Consider the following 20,348-nt stretch of genomic DNA (forward strand, 5'->3'; position numbering starts at 1 on the left):
ATAGTGTTGGTGATACTCTGCATTACAAAGCAGGGCCTTCAGAGATAACTGACCCCAGTATCCATGACTGAAATTGTCAGACTTTACTCTGAGTGAGATGTCGAAAAGGTCTCGATGATGGGGTTTTATCTCTAATCCAGGAGCTTTGGTTTGATTCTCTCCATCAATGGCATTTGGGGTTCCCTCAGTTCTGATTGTTCTAATGATGGGATTGTTCATGTGATGCCCTTGTTTAAAGGAATCTTCAAATTGAGCCTCGGTCTATCGCTCAGATTTTTCCATTCTTCCGCACTAACCAAGAGCTGTTTGGTGGTAGTTGCGCAGTTTTGCTGATTTATTCTGAAAGTCACTGAGTTTCATGTCAGTCGGTGAATTTCGGTGGATATAACTCTGTAGGAAAAAGTCAGCCAACTCCGTATGAACTGCACTCTCAATGGGTATATGCAGCCAGGGTGACCGCCCCACTGTCCACATGGCAGCACAGAGGAATACTTAGAGTGAGTCATGATCTCTTTATTTCGATAGTCATGCTTCAAGCTAATTCTAATTTTTCCCACCACCCAGTGGGCTCTAAAGGAAAGAAGACAAACTCCAATTCCTAATTTCCAACAAAAGCTGCGCCTTTTCTCATCATGAGATCCAGACCAGAGGAGTTGTTAAATTCTATCACCAGATGTGGATATTTCAGGCAGTGCGCTATACCCCCATTGCCCTGGAGGATGTGGTACTGAGCTGCCTTTTCAAGCCAATGCGAGGATGCAGGAACATCCCATAGTGTTGTTAGGGAGGGAATTCCAGAATTTTGTCCCAGCAACAGTGAAGCAACGGCGATATATTTCCAAGTCAGGATGGAGCATCTTGCACATGCTGGTGTTTCCATGATAGCCACTACCCTGGACCTTCTTGGTGAATTTGGAAGTCTTCATCATCATCATCATCATCATCATAGAATCCCTACAGTATGGAAACAGGTCCCTTCAGCCCAACTAGTCCACACCAACCCTCAGTGCATCCCACCCAGAAACATCCCCCTATAACCCTTCTGATGAAGGGTCTCGGCCCGAAATGTACGCTTTTGTGCTCCTAAGATGCTGCTTGGCCTGCTGTGTTGATCCAGCCTCCACACTTTGTCATCTCTAATCTACATAGCCCTGATTTTTGTTAAAGGGGCCTTGGCCAGTCCCTGCAGTGCACTTTAGACAGGTACATTGTTGGTGAGGCCATCATGTCTCTGCTGATGATCGAGAATGTGCTGTTGATTGGCCAGATTGGACTGGTCTTGTTTCTTCTGGTCAGGGCAGGACTAGGGAAAGCAGGCTGGTCTTACTATTATCCTAAGGCTTACTGGTGGAGCTCCAATAAATCTAGGGGGAGCTGCCAAGTGTGAGCAAAATGGATCAGAGAAGGGCTTAGAAATGAGAATTGCTCTCCCAAAGTGTAACATCAAAACTGACTTTTGTTCTACTCTTATCTACTCAGAGCGCTGCCAAATTTCAAGCAGCATATTAGTGTAGTGTGTACTAACTACAAGATGCACTGCAGAAATTCAGCAAAGATCCTCAGACAGCACCTTCCAAAGCAATGCCCCCTTCCATTTAAAAGGACAAGGGCAGCAGATACATAGGAACACCATCCCCTGCAAGATCCCATCCAACACACTCACCATTCTGACTTGGAAATATACCGCCTTTCCTTCATTGCCGCTGGATCAAAATCCAGGAATCCCTCAGGCACTGTGGGTCTATCTACAGCACATGGGACTCCAGCGGTTCAAGAATGCAACTCACTGTCCAACTTCTCAAGGGCAACTAGGGACAGGCAATGAATGCTGGGCCCAGTCAGCGACAATCCCATAATAAAAATATAAGTATACTCAAGCTTCCCAGTCTCAGTGATACTGTCAGGGCTTCTAAGAGTCAAGTACACATGCTCCCCCCGCCCACACACACACACACCCCTCACCCCAACATCCTGGCATTGCTAAGGCTCCAGGTGATTATAAAACATGTTTGAAATTGCTTTGATGGAGAGACCAGACGTTCATGAAGGCTGACTGGACCCAAACCGTTATCTCAGCTTCTCTCTCCACAAATGCTGCCAGACCTGCTGAGTTTCTCTGGTATTTTCTGTTTTGGTTTGTTTCAGGCCCAGACAGCGATTGAAATGACAAATGTGTTTTCTCATCTGGCATTTCACAGCCCTGCTGTTGAAGCCTTTTCAATGTAATTTCTTGCTTTAAACAAACACACACATGCCTTCAGAAGGGAATGCTGGTCATTGCCGGGTTAACTAGCTGGTGTTCAGTCAGGTGAGATGAAGTAGCTGTGCACAAATTCCCTCTGATTACAGCTTCTATTTCTCAAAGGAGGTGAGATTGCGACGAAATGGTCACAAATCGCACACCTATTAAATTGAGTGTGTTAATGTGGGCAGTCCCAGTGAGTGATCCCTGCCTGTGGAGGGGGCAGGATCCATTGCTGTATCCATGGACTGGCAGGTTTGATCTCTGATCTCTAATGCGTTACCAGAATAGATCCAGATCTTCGTGCATACATTTTAAATGAAAGCCATAGCCCAGTGATTAATAATGAGTTCCATGGAGCAGGGACCAGTTGAGCTGTGATTCCCTGTCTGTTGTGGGAATTGGTGCTATTGGTCAAACACAGCGATTTTAAGGAGCGCCGTGAGGGGGGCGAAATAGAGCGATGGACGGGAATAGAAACAGGCAAACTAAGAGCAGGAGGAGGCCACTTGGCCCATCGAATCTGCTGTGCTGTTCAATATGACCAAGGCTGAGCTGATGACTCACATTCCTGTCTACCCCTGAAAACATTCCACTCCCCACCATCCCCTGCTTGACCCCCTGTGCCTTGAAAAATATTTAAGGATTCTGCTTCCATCACTTTCTGAGGAAGAGACTTCCAAAGACTCTTAGCCCTCCCTTGAGAAGTAAATTCTCATCATTTAAGTAAGTGACCCCATACTTTTCAATAGTGGCCCCTAGATCTACATTCTTCCATGAGGATACATCCTCTGCACATGCACCCTGCCAGGATCCTTTAGGATCTGATATGTTACAATCAAGTCACCTCTTGCTGTCCAAGCCTGACCTGTCCAACCATTCCTCATGGAACAAACCACCCATTCCAGCTATTTATCTCTGAGCTGCTTCCAATGCATTTATACCCTTGTTTAAATAGAGAGATCAATGCTGTGCACAGTACTCCAGATGTAGCCTCATTAAGGCCTTGCTTTTGTTCCTCCCTCAAAAACTCATCTCTCCAGAATTTGGCTCAATTAATACGTGTTTCTTTGCTGGAAAACGTACATACACATACACACCTGTTCACACGTGTCTAAACATTCCTTGTGGGTAAGGACAAGTCATGGGCACTTCAGAGACGAATAGTTTGAATTGTTACTCGAAATCGCACATGAAGTGTGGCTGTTTGGGAGAGGTAGTTGCAGGGCTTCTGTCAGTCCATCAAAAAAAGCCAATGTTTACGGGAGACAAATGGAGAGAGGAGAGAGCGAAGCATCAAATGGTGTAATTCGAGATATGATCAAGTGAATCAATTAGCCACAGAAAGCTTCCTTCCTTTGGGACTCGTCCATTACTGAATATCAAACAAAGCATTAAGCATCTGGTCAGCACAGTGTTTAGAACTCACGTCAAAATCAGTTCAAAACCCAAACAGGAAACTGGGATTTGGTGCAAAGCTCGGAAATGTGCCAGCCTAACTCCCTTGGAGTGGCTTCTAATCCCTTCCCAGTGGAAAACTGGGATGAAAATTTTGTTTTCCATTTATAACATGTTAAGCTTTCCTCATAATTTATACTTGGCATGTGAGAGCCACTGGCAAGGTAATGTCCTGAGGGCCCCTGGAGATGGAGCTGCCTGTAAAATGCCTATGGCCTCATGTTTGTTCGGGTTTGATGCAGAATAATGGTTTGCTATCCCACTTTGAAGAGCCATTAAATGTCAAAGGAAATGCATTGCATTTACATAGTGCTTCCACAACATGGGGGCATGCCAAAGCTCTTTATATCCAAGAAACTTTGAAGCAAGGTTGATATCATAAATTAGGAAAGACTGACAGCCATGGCTTGCACAGCAAGATCCCACAACCAATACCTTGGTGCTGATGGAAGGGCTGGCAGGGTACAGGCAGCAGCTTTATTGTCTAATGGACCTGGTTGGGTTTCAGTCTCCTTGTTTAAGGAAGGGTATAAGTGTGTTGCAGACAGTTCAGAGCAGGTTTGTAAGATTAATGCCGAAATCAGAAGTCGCTGGAAAAGCTCAGCGGGTCTGGCAGCATCTGTGAAGAGAAATCAGAGTTAACAGTTCTAAGGAAGGGTCACCGGGACCCGAAATGTTAACTCTGATTTCTCTTCACAGATCCTGCCAGACCTGCTGAGCTATTCCAGCAACTTTTGCTTTTGTTTCTGATTTACAGCATCCGCAGTTCTATTGGTTTTCATTTGATTGACACCTGGAAGGAGTGAGTTATCTTTTGAGAAAAGCTGGGCTGCTTTCTACGCGATGTTTGAAGACTGAGGGGTGACTAGATTGAAGGTATAAGACCCTAAATGGTCTTGACATGGTGGATTGGTTTTGTGGGTCAGCCCAGTATCAGGGAATAGATTCTTGTTGACGTGGAATCTGAGGTTATCAGGAGTAGATGAGAATATAGAATTTGAAACACCAAAGAGATCACAGCTGATCAGTTTGAGTTTTGAATTCGATTTTCTGACCTGCACTTGAGTCCCCTACCTAACAAGCATGTACCCAGCTCTTCTTTAAAATATTTAATTCCCCTCTTTCCACCACCCTCAGAAGCAATGAGCTCTAAATTCACAGAACCCTTTGGAAGGAAAACATTTCTCCTCATCTCTGTTCTGATAGGGCGATCCTTAATATTAAAACACTTCCCCCGAGTGCTGGATTCACCCATAAGAGGAAACATGCTTTTCACATCCACCTTGTCAAAACTATCCAGGATCTTGATTCACGTCAATCTTTGAAACTCCAGTGGAAACAAGCCCTTATTTCTGAAAAGTTGGACGTTTTATTTCTCTATTTTCTAAGATCTTGAAATTAAAGAAGCTGTACTGAGATATCTTTGTATATAAGATGGTGCTGTAAGTGGTGTTGTATAAACTTCGCACTGTATTCGTTGAGTATATGTGATAATAAAGCTAATTCAATGCAATTCATTTAATTCAATCCAAGCTCAACCTTGTGCTCAAGATGCTCTTCAAAATCAATCTCTCTGACCAAACTTCTGGTCACCAGTCTTAGCTGATTGTAGATTGGTGTCAAAATTTAATGACAAGTCTGTGAAGCACCTACAGATGTTCTGGCAGATCAAAGCCACCATCAAAACGCAAGAGATTGTCTGTGATTTGGAACTCCCGGGAGAGATAATCACAGGGAATAATATTTTTGTCTGGAATCCTGCACTTTGTAGGTTTTGTTTCTGTTTGCTGCCATTGACCCTGATCTTTCTGCTGCTGTGTTTTAACAGGGAAGATGTCCAGACATGGTTTGGTGCTGTTTATCTGATGAGTGATGCTAGATTCAGCAATTCAGGGAAAGAGCTTCTCAGTGATTTAAGAAAAGCCTCTCACCCTAAAGCTTGGAAAACATAGTGCTACAAGAGGCGGAGCTGATTTCTAGGGTGGGAGGGGAGGGAGGGGATTGAGTGTCAAACCATTTGGAGGCTGTAGAGAGTTGTTACAGCTTACACTGACTGGCAGTTATTGTCCAAACAGGCTTGGAGTAATGGCTTGTACTCATTGGAGTTCAGGAGAATGGGAGGACACCTGATTGAAACATAAATGATTCTGTTGGGACTTGACATGGGAGATGTGGAGAGGCTGTTTTCCCCTTGTGGGAGAGTCTAGAACCAGAGGGCATCAGGTCAGAGTAAGGGATCACTCAGGACAGAGTTGAGGTTTTTTTTCTCTTAGAACTCTCAGGGGAATTCTTTACCACCAAGGGCTGCCCTGGCTGGGTTAAATGTATTCAAAGCTGAGATAGACAGATTTTTAATGAGTAAGGGAATGAAGGATTATGTAGAAAAGCATCAAAATACAGTTGAGGATGATCAGACTAGCCATGATCTCATTGAATGGTGGAGCAGCCTCATTGGGCTGAATGGCCTATCTCTCCTCCTATGTCTTATGGCCTTATGCTGACACCTCTTTCAGAAGCTCAACTTGCAAATGAATCAAGTATCCAGATGTTACCACATGACCCAGGCTCTCTGCAATGTACCAGTCCAGGCACAGGCCCTGTCTGGAGATTACTTGGTGCCTGACAAGAAATCTCTGCTCATCCGAAATGACAAACTCCTTCCCCTTTAACTGTGACCCTGAGTTCGAGTCAGTCAGGGCTAGGCCAGTGTTTACCTGATAAAGCCCTCCTGAAATCTTATTTCGATGGGATCCCCTCTCTTGTTCTTCTGAATTCCCAAGGATAGAGTAGGCTCAGTGTCTGGGCAGGAGAGGGTGACAGGGTTCTGCATTGACCTGAACCATGGGACATGTCTGAAAGGGTCAATTTAACTATTCTCATTCTCTGCACTCTTTTGAACTCACAGACATCTCAGAACCTTTTCTTGAGATTTCTGCACAGAAACATTGACTTTTCTCCACTTTGACTCTCTTGCTGATTTTATTTTATGGTGTGTAACTACTCCCTGACAGATATTGCACCTTAGGGTCTAATACAGTGAATAAACTCAATGTACGGGCCATTCAACTAACATTGGCTGCTTTGTCTCAGCCAATCTCTCCTCACACAGCAGACATTAACTGGAATACTTCATCACTAAGGATGGGTCCCACCTGCAGGCTCGCCGCATGTAAATGTTAACAGATTCACAGTGAATTCAAGCCCACTCTCTCCCATCCCAGGCAATTGGGACCCCATCGAATTAGTGACACCTTTAAGAGACTCCATTCCTCTGGTATGCTGCTGGACAATGAGCAGTAAGACTCCATAACCAGGCAATATCCATCACAATATCTTTCACTAAAGCGCACGTCACATCTTATATAGAATAGACTGTTATACAGAACAAACTCTGCAGTGCAGAAAGAAGACATTCAGCCTATCAAGTCTGCACCAACCCCTTACAAAGCATCCCACCCAGACCCCTTCTCTGTCCCTGTAACCCTGCATTTCCTACGGCCAATCCACTTAATCTGCACACCTTCGGACCATGGGAGGAAACTGGAGGAAACCCATGCAGCCATGGGGACAATGTGCAAACTCCACACAGACAGTCACCCGAGGCTGAAATTGAATCTGGGTCCCTGGCGCAGTGAGGCTGCTCTTAAAGATTCTCCTTAAATGTACGTCACCAGGCCTTCTCAGAATAAGGGGCAGGTCTGACGAGGAGAAATCTCTTCACTTAGCAAGTGGTGAATCTTTGGAATTTTCGAACCCCAAGGGCTTTGGTAGAACATAGGAACAGGAGTAGGCCATCAGCCCATTGAGATGGCCCTGGCATTCTAGATGGTGGCTAATCACCTCCTCAAAGACACTTTCCTACCCTACCTTTATATCCCTTAATGTCTATAGTCCCCAGAAACCTATTGATTTCTGTCCTGTACCTGCTCAGTGCTTGAGTTGCTGAGATATGTCCAAGAGCTGAAATTAGTCACCCAACAGTCCCCATCCTCTTTCTGTCACAATGTCCTGTATCCATCTCTGGTCAGTCTAGTGTGATATTTCATTGTTGGTGATATTGTGAGGCCAAGTGATACCCAGGACCTTAAGTATACCATGGATATCCAACTTCCAGTACATCTTTGCTGTGCTCTTCCTTGTTACACTGGAATTCCAGGGGATCCCTTGTGAATATTGACACATTGTAGGGGCTGAAAGGAGTTATCACCATTATCACTCAAAGAACAAATAATGCGTTACCAACTCAGCCAGCAGTAAATATAGAAATCTGTTGACATACAGCAGATATATGATCTGTTTGGGGATCTCTGACTGATCTCACCATGGACTCCAGGTTGAAAGCTCGAGATTAATGGCAGTAGCTCGGACAGTACAATGGAACCTGTCACTGAATAGTGAGTGTTTCAGTGCTTTCCGCAGTTCAGTGAGAACCAATGGTGATAAATCTCATTTTCCACAAGCAATTGGGCAAAGTCACTGAATCCAAGTAGGTGCTACACAATGTAGCAATGAGGCAGCTAGTCAGATCCACTCTACATCGGAGAGTAATGTGAAACTTGTAAATGATCGCAAGTTGTGTTTGTAACATTCTTTCAAACCTTAAACTATGTCTTTATTATTCAGCTTTGAATTTCTGAAGAATTTAAAAGTAGTTCATTGTGAGAGCGGTACAATGAGTGTCAGTCTTCCCTGAAAGAATATTTGTTTATCAACACCAACATGCATTTATATAGCATCTTTTGAGGTGCTTCATCCATATGAAACTGGACACCAAGCGATATTACAGAATATTACGACAGATTGTCAAATCACTAGTCATCACTCAAGGAGGAAGCAGTCTGCCTTCCACAAACTGTTAATTTTTTATTTTGCAGATCAATACAACCTCTAGTCTGCTTCACTTTCCTAAGCAACTCCCCTGAATGTGTGGGGTAGGGGGAAACTAGTCCCTCAATATAGATATTTCTAAATCAACCTATTTAAACTTATTACATACCTCTGGAGTAGGTGGGACTTGAACCTGGGCCTCCTGATCCAGAGGTACAAACACTATCATTGCATCACAAGAGCCCCTAGTCCTGAGATATATACCATGTACACCAGCAGCTTCCTGTTACATTTAGAGCATGTCCTGATTCACTCAGAAAGAGACCGTCATTTACAACATCATCACCGATCACCAAAAGTTGGCCAAAGAGGTCAGTGTTCAGATCGTAATTTGGAGATGGAGTGTGTTACCAATGGGAGACTGGTTGAGAACTGATATGCAAGAAAATAGAAACATAGCAAACAACAGCAGAGGCATAGAGGCTTAAGGAAGCAATCCAGAGTTTAAGGCCAGCGTTGTGTGTTGGGGAAGATTGTCAAAAGGCCAGAATCAGAGGAGTGTGAATCTTTTGCCGAGTTGTAGGATTATAGGAGGCAAGGCCATGGAGGAAGAGGTCTGCTAGACCAGGGCCAAATGTAGATCAGCGTGGGAAAGGACCCATCAAGTCCATACTGACCCTCCAAAGAACATTCCACCCTGTCCCTGATACATGCATTTCCCATGGCTAATCCACCTGCACAATACAGAGCAATTTAGCATGGCCAATTCCCCTAACCCACGCATCTTTGGACTGTGGGAGAAAACCGGAGCACCCAGAGGAAACCTACACAGACACAGGGAGAATGTACAAACTCCATGCAGAGTGTGTGGGAGAAAGCAGGAACAGGGGTCTGAGTTGAATGATCAGATTGAATGGTGTCAAAAGGCTGAAAGGCCGACTCCTGCTGTTGTTTTCTATGTTTCTATTTTCTTAAGTATTGGTTCTCAACCAGTTTCCCCCGGGTGACTCACTCCACCTCAAAATTACAATCTGATGCTGATCCTAATAGCAATAGGTTTTAGAACATAGAACAAAGGACATTACAGCGCAGTACAGGCCCAATGGCCCTCGATGTTGTGCCGACCTGTGAAACCAATCTGAAGCCCATCTGACCTACACTGTTCCATTGTCATCCATATGTTTATCCAATGACCATTTAAACGCCCTTAAAGCTGTCGAGTCTACTACTGTTGCAGGCAGGGCATTCCACGCCCTTACCACTCTCTGAGTAAAGAACCTATCTCTGACATCTGTCGTATATCTATCACCCCTTAATTTAAAGCTACATCCCCTCATGCTAGCCATCACCATCCAAGGAAAAAGGTTCTCACTGTCCACCCTATCTAATCCTCTGATCATCTTGTATGTCTCTATTAAGTCACCTCTTAACTTTCTTCTCTCTAATGAAAACAGCCTCCAGTCCCTCAGCCTTTCCTCATAAGACCTTCCCTCCATACCAGGCAACATCCTGGTAAATTGACCCTGTGGGTAGCATTTTCACTACTGAGTCAGAGGTGTAAGTTTCAAGTCTCACTTCAGAGACTGGAGAATATGATCAAAGCTCCCAGCACAGTACTGAGAGAGGGCTGCACTACTGGAGTACCAGCTTTAAGATAGGCCAGGCCTGATCTGGCTCGTCAGGTTGGTGGAGAAGACTCAATTGTACTGTTTCAAAGAAGCGTTCTGCTTCATGTCCTTGTTCAACAAATGTCACTAAAGTGGACAAGATGATGAGAGACATAGATAGAGTGGATACTTCTTCCCAGGGCAGAAGTGACTATTATGAGGGGGCATAATTTTAAGGTGATTGGAGGAACGTATATGGGAGATGCCAGAGGCAGGTCCTTCATGCAGAGAGTGTTGAATGTGTCGAATGCACTGCTGGCAGTGGTAGTGGAGTCAGATACATTCGGGACATTTAAGCAACTCTTGCATAGGCACATGGATGACAGTAAAATGCAGGGTAGTTTGATCTTAGAGTAGGATAATTGGTTGGCACAACATCGTGGGCTGAAGGTCTGTTCTGCGCTGTCCCATGTTCAATGTTCTAAAGACAGATTGTCAAGTAATTATCACAAGGCTAATTTTGGAAGCTTCAAAGAAACATGTTTGATTTGACAAAAAGCTACAGAAGAAGGTGTTAGGACAAAGTGACCAAATTCTTAGACAAAACAGGAGTGCCATAATAGAAGAGATTGAGGTGGTGACGTTCAGGGAGGAAATTTCAGAACTGAGATCCAGACACCTATAGAACAAAGTGTTATTTATATCTATGGTCTCATCAGAGCTCCTTACACACATGCTGAGGAGCACTGTGACAATGATGTCATATCAGAACTGAGACCGAAGAAGGAAAGTTCTACTGAATGGCTGCCCTACCCTGCATCTTTCAATAGCTTGTAGGTAATAAATGATAATAGTTTGGCACTTGCCTTGCTTTCAGCTCTCATGTGTCCCTAACTCCTTGAAGCTCTGATGAATATTCCGACATTCCATCAGTAGTTGAAGGCACAGCAGCAAGGGAGGTGCATTGAAAATTGGCTACAAAGCCAAAAACATGGTGTAGAGATTTGAGAGGATTGTGGGATTGGAGGAGATTGCAGAGAAGGGGAGGGTATGAGAGCATGGAGAAGTTTGTTGCCGGGCTGGGAGTTAACAGTGAGCAGAGGGGTGATTGGAGAACATGGTTTGGTGTGAGTTTGGATACAGGCAGCAGAGATTTGGATGAGCTGAAGGTTTGTGCCTGATACATGTTGAACCATTGGCCGGGTGTACATTGGAATAGTCACATCTAGACATCACAAATGTGCGAATGAGGGTTTCAGCAGCAGTGAGCAATAAATAATGGCCCAGCCAGCAGTATTCATATCTAATGAGTGAATTTAAAAAGTTGTGTCCTGATGTAAAATTGACATGGACAATATTGCCCTGGGATCTCTGATGAAGAATGGCAGGAATATGCAAGTGTGATTGATCCCAAAGAGTTACGTCAAAGATGGGTGAAAGGATAAACTAGAATAGTCATGCTCAATAAGTTACTTCGGTAACATTTCAGAAATTTATTTTTGAGGGGGAAACATCAGGGGAATGGCCGGTTTGCTGGGAACCCAGTCACGAGGCTTTACCAGGACAGTCCATTTCTACCATAACCACGAATGTTCAGGCCTTAGACGAGGAGACAGAAGATGAGTGGGCAAAGCTAGAGGTTTGAAGGTTTCATAGTATGAGGGACTATGGGAGCTGGCTAGCCCAGTTAGTTGGATGGCTGGATAGTAATGTTGATAGAATGTATGCAACAGCGTGGGCTCAATTCCCACATTGGCTGAGGACACCAATAAGGGGCAGTTTTTCAACTTCTCCCCTTGCTTGGGGCATAGAGACCCTCCTTAAGTTAAACCACCACCAGTCACCTCTCTCTCCCTCTGTAGTGATAGAGCAGCCCTACAGTATGGCAAGATTATCATGACTTTACCTGGTGTATGAGGAATTGGGTCAACTGAAAGCTTGGCAGTGACGGGGGGATGAAGAGAGTGAAGAATGCCTATTGGACAGCAGAGGAATAGAGAGTCTGAAAGACAGAGAGAAGTTGAGGCTGTGGAGGTATTTGAATTCAGGAATGAAAAATTTCAGGAATTTTGGCATCGGAATTTAGTGTTGGTCAGAGAGCCCAGGGATAACCCATGAGCAGGATAGGATATGAACAGCAGAGGTTCTAATGAGCTGAAGTTTGCATAAGGTGATGAATTAGGAGACTAGTGGTAAGTATAATTTGTAATAATAATTTGTGGCATTTCTTTAGCATGTGGTTGTTAAGGAACATGAGCACACTCTCTAAACACCCTGAGCCAGTTCTCCAACATATCTGATAGACCATGATCCAGATTAACATCTTTGAAGTGAGGCATACTGTTTATAAGGTATTATAATTGTTTATAAATAATTTACTTCATGCACCAAAGATCAGGAGGAAATGTAATAAGCTCAGAAGCCAGTGAAAGACAGTGTCATTTAGCATATAGTGACTTCCAACAAAAAAAGGTAGAGAGGAGGCTTGCATTGTTACAGTGCCTTTCATGACCTCAAGGTATCATAACTCCCTTCAAATGAAACGTCCTGAAGTTGTAACAAGCACCAAATAAATGCATCCTTTTCTTGTCTGTGGCAAGTTTGCTTTGTCTGTCCCAGTGAGACGTGTCTGGATAATGTGATGAAATGGAGATGAGAATGAGGTCAAATGTGCAGATTCTCTGAACGATTCCAGCATTAACCTAATCATTTGCCAACAAAATGCTGTTGCTGAATTATCAACAGCAACTAAATTGTTCACATCAGCTGAAAGCATGTATGTGGTTAATGCCAGGAGCTGAACCTTCATTAATCTGAGGTTAGCTGGATCTTTGAGGAATTCAAAGGAGGCCTGTGTTTAACATAAACACAGATGATTCCAAACTTTGATCTTCACAACTCTTCCTATTATCCCTCCCCTCCCCAACCCCTGCCCCTCCATTACTCTGCATCTCCTCAATTCTGCTCAAGGCCACAATAGCCACAGAATGAGCCTTGTCTGACTGGATGACCATTACTACAGTATGGAGGAGCCCAGTACTCATGAACAAGCCTTCTATTAGCAAAAGGGGGAGAAAAATTGGCTTAGTCTCCTTTAAAAAGTGCAGATTACTTCATGGACAAGGGCTACCTTGAGGTGTTGTGAGTGGTTTCACGTTGATAAATGTGGCAGCTATTAGCGCACAGCAAGATTCTACACACAGCTGTGAAATGGCTGGATCTCTCAGACTGTGTTGTTTATATAGCGGTATTGAATAAGAAGGAAAATATTCGTTGGGTATGACCTCAGAGTGTAACCTCACCTCACAATCAGCAATTCAGGAGAAACTCCTTCATCTGTAGAGTTTACGGAACTCGTTCACACAAGCAATAGTTGAGTTTAATAGCATGGATCTGTTTAAATTGATATTAATAAATACAAGAGGGATAAAAACATGGAAGGATGCATGGATAGGGTGAGATGGAATAGGACGAAGAAGGAATACATGAAATGTAAACTCTGGTTTTGACCAGATGGACTGTCTCTGTGATGTAAATATTAAGGAATTACTTCAACAGTTAATACATCCCAGAAACTTTAAATATGATCATATCCAACATGACTCTTTTTTAACCTCTTTCTACCCTTGCATGAAATATTTGGATTATAGAGGGACTGGTCAGTACACAGGCAGTCTGACTGATCCAGACCAGGCTAGGGGATGATACTCCTGCCATCTCATCTTTTCTGTCAGACACTGAGAGTTAACATTGTCTCGGCTCATGTCAGATTGGCCATACAAACCCAGCAATAGACTCTCCAAAACTTGCACCAGTTACCTTGAGATTGTCCATTCCTTACTCATTAGCATTGCTGGAAGGCAATCCATAGTCCAGGTGCAGTCACCCTGACAAGACCGTGGTGATGGGCTTGCAATGGGTCACTTTAGAGAAATGTTATGATTCTGGCAAATTTGGAATGTAATCGCATGATCTTCCTTCAGGGTAGCTGGGTCAAAATCTTTGTACACCTTCCCTATCAGCACTGTGGATATCCCTGCAACCCAAGAGCTACATCAGTTTAGGATGACAGCTCACCATCACCTTCTCAAGGGCACTGACTCTGTAAGATCATAAAACACAGGAGGGGAAGGCTACTTATCCCACAAATGTGCTCTGCCATTCAATGCGGCCATGGTTGATTTGATAATCTTCAACTCCTTACTTTGAAAATGAATAGAAAATATAGCGATAACAAAGTGTGAAGCTGGATGAACACAGCAGGCCAAGCAGCATCTTAGGAGCACAAAAGCTGACGTTTCAGGCCTAGACCCTTCATCCGACCCTTTTTCTGAAGAAGGGTCTAGGCCCGAAACATCAGCTTCTGTGCTCCTGAGATGCTGCTTGGCCTGCTGTGTTCATCCAGCTCCACACTTTGTTATCTCGGATTCTCCAGCATCTGCAGTTCCCATTATCTCAGAAAAATATAGTGGGCAGGTGTAAGGTGAGAAGGTGCTGGCTCAGGGAGTAACTGCAGTTGTGAAGATGTTTTAACGTGCTGCGTGTACATACAGATGACCCGGCATGGTTATCAAGTCTGAAGGACTGAGTGCTCAATGCTAATAAAGCAACGAGAGTGCATGCGTCAGAATGATATAGAGCTATGACTCACACTTCAAGCTTTTTAGAAAATTAATGTAGTGCTCCCACAAAATGTTTAATGGACTATGTCATTCATCTGTATAAGATGTTAAGTGTTGTCGGAAAATATTGGAACACTTTTACTCTTTACTTTAAATTACATTTGGCAGTCCTTTCATAAATCAAAAACAGTTCTGAGCTTTCGTACTTGCTTGGCAATATTGTGAGCACGCACTCAAGCTCTAAATAGGGCACGAAATTTGAAGCAGAGTCAGTTACATCACATGATGAACCATGTGAATTTCTGTGCCTGTCACTGTTGTATGGTTTTCTCGGGGTGGGGGGAGTGACTTTGAATGATCATCCAGTGTCTTGCTGCAACAGATTTACCAGTCAGCCATTGTCAGATCTGTAAAACGTCAGTTATTCTGAATGAGAATTATTCAGTTATGTTTGAAAATGTGACAACAAGTCTGTAGCTTGTCACTGTCAAAAATAAACAGACTTGTGCCTCTGATATTTCCGAACAAACACAGAGCCTTTTATCCAACATTCTCCAACAAACGTAGACTATGGAGGGAGTCCTGCAAAATTCTAACCAGTCTAGACAGGGAAAATGCAGGAAGGATGTTCTCAATGACCAGGGCAGCCTGGAACCTGGGGTCACAGCCTAAAAATATTGAGTAATGCATTTAGGACTGAGATGATGGGGAGAAATTTCTCCACCCAGAGACTGGGAGCATGTGGAATTCACAGCCACAGAAAGCAGCTGAGGCCAAAATGTCGAATGTGGAAGAGTTACAATAGTTCTTAGGGCTAAATGGATTACAGTGCAGAAAGCAGCAACAAGGTACTGAGTTGGACAATCAGTCATGGTCATAATAAATGGCAAAGCAGGCCCGATCGTTAAATGGCCTACTCAGTTCCTACTTTCTATGTTTCTATGCTTGTTCCTCTGATCTTCTCCAATAACCAGAGACCCTTGCCTCCGACATTCTGTATGAAACACAAACCCAAGCCTCCGATATACTGCAACAAATACAAATGTATTTCTCTGATATTGACCAATCAACATAGGTTTGTTCTGTAGTAAAAGTAAAAACACTGTACCTTGGGCTTCATTTGTTGGAAGTTTGAGACGTCTGGCTCCATTTAACGCACTTTGTCTTCAGTACCCTGGCATTGACTTTAGTAGAAATTGCTGGAAGAGGTCTGGCAGCATCTGCGGAGAGAAATCAAAGTTAAGATTTTGGGCCGAGTGACCCTTCGAAGGGTCGTTCAACCCGAAACGTTAACTCTGATTTCTCTCCGCAGATGCTGCCAGACCTGCTGAGCTTTTCCAGCAATTTCTACTTTCGTCTCTGATTTATGGCATTTGCAGTTATTTTGGTTTTTATCTGGCATTGACTTTGCTATCTCTCTCTTCCTGTTTGACAGGGTGTATGCTATGCTTTGGCCAGTCAACATTCTTCCGTTTTAATCATCCAGCCGAGGCATCCAGAATGAAGAGCATGATGTCTGGGAACCGAAACGCTCCAGTGTCCTACTGCCATTCACCAGGTATGGGGCCCCTCTGCTTAACCTGACACACTATAGATAGGTTAATGGGTCGATAGATTAGTGTGTGCACCCGACCGGTTGAGATACGCTATGCTTTTTTTCAAAAATTCATAAATGGCACCTGGTCATCAGTGGCAAGGTTAGCCCTTATCGGCTGTTCCTAGTTGCTATTTTACAAGGTGGACACCTGAATATGACTTGCTCGGCTGTTTCAGTTTCAGACATGGTGTGTGGCTTGGGAGTCGTCTCCCGGCCTGACTGGGAAGAGATGGCAGATTTCCATTCATAGAGATCATCCACGCACCCGGTGGGTTTTTATTGCAATCCAATAGTTTCACAGTTACCATTCTATTGAGGCGTTTTATGTTCGTCATTTGAACAAAATGCCCCAAATACCACTAAGATTTGTGAATTTCTACCACGGATCATTTGTCCAGGTGTGTGCATTCGGAATCCTATAACATAACCACTCTGTAGCCGTTCTAACCATGTGTAGCATAGACACCAGCATGGATTAGTTGGACCTAATGGCCTGATCCTGTGTCTGTACATTTTGTATGGGATGTAATGTGTCCAGTGAGTTGAAGGCTTGCACTCAGGTCATTCAGTGTAGTAGGTCTAAAGCAGTAATCAGGCGCGTGTAATCATCCAGAACACAGGAGTTCAAGTGGCAGTTTGAGAGATACAAACTTAACAATAATCTTGACAGAAAATCTTGGCACCAGTAAAGACGCCAACTAAACTGTTAGATTGACAGTGAAAACGCTACCGGCTGATTAATGTCCTTTTGGGAAGGAAAGCTGCAGTCCTTACCAAGTCTGGACCTATATATAGCCAGGCTATACATAGATACAGACAAATAGAAACTGAATAAACACATGGAGCAAAAGGAAGAAGGAGGATGTGCTGATAGCCTGAGGTGAAGGGGGTTGGGAGGAAGCTCATGTAGGCCATAATCACCAGCATGAACCAGCTGGACAGAATCACTGGTTTCCTTGTTGTAAATTTGAAGTGGTTATGTTTTGACTGCCCTCTGAAGATTCTCAACAGCTTATCCAGTTGTATAAAGTTGTCCAAAGACAGGAGGAGCTTCAAGGTAATAAAACAAGAGCATTTTGTCACTTTGCTCAACACTGTTATTCCTTACATTAAACTCTTTCCTCTTGGTGAGATATCTGGACCTACAGTGTCCAACTCAGGACTCTGAGGGTGACTAGGTGGCACAATGGTTAGCACTGTTGCCTCATAGCACCAGGGACCCAGGTTCAATTCCAGCTGTGGGTGAGAGTCTGTGTGGAGTTTGCATCTTCTCCTCATGTCTGCATGGGCTTCCTCCCATGTACATTGATGGACAGAAACAGACAATTCATTCCATCCAAACTGTGTTGGTGGTTGCCTACGAGGTGAACGAATAGTTCTTATAACCTATTCCCTTACTCCTTTATCACCAGTTTCTCCAAATTCTGGTTCCTAATGATCATGAATGTTGACATCAGGGGAATGGGCATTCACCAAATTTATTAAATCTCCTGTGAAATTCATCCTGAAATCTCCCTAAATGTCTCCTAAATCATCACTCGATGCTTTTGTGCATTTATTGAATCTCTCACAGTCAGTGAGAGTTACTCTCTGTGATGTCTCCTGGGGACTTACAATCTAGAAGCACAAATACTTCATACTAATTGAACTTAACCAATATCAATAAGTCCTCCATTTCTAATTAAGCATTCACATTTAGTTTTCTTTTAATGATTGAAGGAGCTGATTGACTCCCTTCATTGCAAATTGATTTCTTTAACCTGCACCACCTCACAGTGCATTATCTTCATGTCTGCTTAATCCTGGGCTATGTTCTATGCAGTTATTCCAGTCCATTCCATGGTTTGCTGAAATTACCATCTCACTCAATGTCAGAATTGTTACTGTGCAGGAGAAGGCCATTTGGCCCATTGTGTGTGCACTGGCCCTTTGCATTTTTCCTTGCCAAACTCCCCAGCCTTTTCCCCACAGGCCTGTGCACAATTTGTATTTAAATGCAGTTCTAATGCCCACTTGAATGCTTCAATTGGATCTGCCTCCACTATACTTCCAGGCCCAAACCACTCTGAAAATTTTTTTCCCTCACCTCACATTTCTCCAATGTTGTCCTGAAGCAGCACTTTGCAATTCCCTTCCCTTAAACAGAGGACTGATCCAGAATTCTGCCTATTACAAACCTGGTCTATACTGCTACCCATAAAGCCACCATCTCAAATGCTTCCCACACACATCAGTAGGAGCATGGATAGTCTAGTCCCTCTCTGAATTCTCCCGAAATCTGGCAACCCATTTGTTTGCTTTGCAGTCATCCCGGTAGGAAATTAATCACAAGCTTTGCTTGACATTTCCTGATCAACTGGTTCAGAGATTTAATTCTCTGGGACAGCTGGGAATTGAATCCGAGCCTCCATTTCCAGAGATAGGGACACTACCCTGCACTTCAATGCCCCCTCCAGGCTTTGGTTGATACCAGGACAGGGTGTTTTCGAGGATATTTCAGCGCAGACTGAGAGCTTCGATTGCCATTGGGCTGGAAGGCAGCTCTAAGTCTTCATGTCCTGGTCAACACCAGCAAAAGCCCCTGCCCAATTAAATCAAACCACAGCACTCACCTTGTGGAGGGGCATTAAATTCCATCCATTGTTTGATAGTGAAGCACCTTTGGCTCTTTTATTACCTCGGAGAGAATATATAAATAAAAATTGCTGTTATTGTTGATGTGACCAGGGATCTTAATTTGCAAAGAAGTAGTTTTGAATTTTCATTTATGTCACTAAAAGCAAGACATGGTGGTTACATCTTGAGATTTTCAAAGACAGTCATTCAGCCCCCTGAGCCTGCTCTGCCATTCACGAGATCATGGCTGATCTAATAATTATCAACTCCACTTTCCTGCCTTTTCCCTCTGATCCCCTTGCTTCCCTTCCCAATTAAAAATCTGTCCATCTCCACCTTGAACATCCTTAACATTCCAGCCTCATAAGCCCTTTCCAGTAAAGAATTCCACAGATTCATTACCCTGTAAGAAAACAAATTCCTTCTCATCTCTGTCTTTAATATGTGACCCCTTTTTCTGAGATGAATCCCCCTGGACCTAGATTCTTCCACAAGGGAAAACAGCCTCTCTGCATCTTCCCTGTCAAGCCCCCTAAAGAATTTTGTCTGTTTCAAGAAGGTTACCTCTCATTCTTCTCAACTACGATGAATATGAGCCCAATCTACTCAACCTCTCCTCATAAGGCTGTTCCTCCATCAATCTTTGCAACGTGCATTGCTGGGCCACCATAGGGCGAGATAGAGCAAGGTTAGGTTAAGTAAGCCATGGAAAGAATCTCTGTGGGAATTGTTGACGTCAATAGTGGTCATTCAGTAACCACAGTTTTGGACTGCATTGGCTAGAACTAATCAGAAGGTCAATGTTGTAGATTTCTGTTTGACTGGCAGACTGGATGGAGGCCTTACTACAAGAGTAGGAATTTTCAATTCTTCTTTTCAAATACCTCCATACTCCTGCCCCTTCCTGTGCCTCCATAACATTTGCCGGCTCAACAATCCTCATAGCTCTCTGTTGTATAAGGTGACGGATAAGAAAGGGTTAATCAATAGGCTGAGTTGAAGCTCCACCCATTCTACTTAGAACGCAGCCCACTGTGTGGAGCTTTGTGTGATTGGGGGCTGTTTCGAGGGAGTGAGTCATGTCTCAATCTCCTCATATTGCAATAATGTCACCCATATATAGTTACAGAGAAGTAATAAGCGGGATCTTGTTACAGCCCATCCTTCACCTCAAACTCCTGAAAAGCCCTGGTACCAGGCCTTTACCATTTTTATTGTAACAGGTTTTGTGCTTCTCCAGCACTTCAGCATCCCTCATTTACATTGCTCTCTCATTGGCAGCCCTGCCTTCATCCACCCAGAATTCCCTCCCTAAACTGTTGCCTCTGTCAGCCTCTCCCTATTCCCATAAGGCACTTCTTAAAATCTGCTCCCTTCAA

At 43.7% G+C, this 20,348-nt stretch overlaps 1 protein-coding gene across 2 annotated transcripts in view; it reads left to right on the forward strand.

The window, feature by feature from the left end:
- Positions 1-20,348, forward strand: part of phldb1b (pleckstrin homology-like domain, family B, member 1b) — a 368,925-nt gene that overhangs the window by 171,560 nt on the left and 177,017 nt on the right. For both annotated transcript variants that reach the window (XM_048562077.2, XM_059639124.1), the window contains exon 5: positions 16,192-16,314. In XM_048562077.2, coding sequence (XP_048418034.1) covers positions 16,192-16,314 — 123 coding nt within the window. The remainder of the gene's footprint in view (positions 1-16,191; positions 16,315-20,348) is intronic.

The sequence above is a fragment of the Stegostoma tigrinum genome, chromosome 32, assembly GCF_030684315.1.
Source record: "Stegostoma tigrinum isolate sSteTig4 chromosome 32, sSteTig4.hap1, whole genome shotgun sequence".
In the NCBI taxonomy this organism is placed as follows: domain Eukaryota; kingdom Metazoa; phylum Chordata; class Chondrichthyes; order Orectolobiformes; family Stegostomatidae; genus Stegostoma; species Stegostoma tigrinum.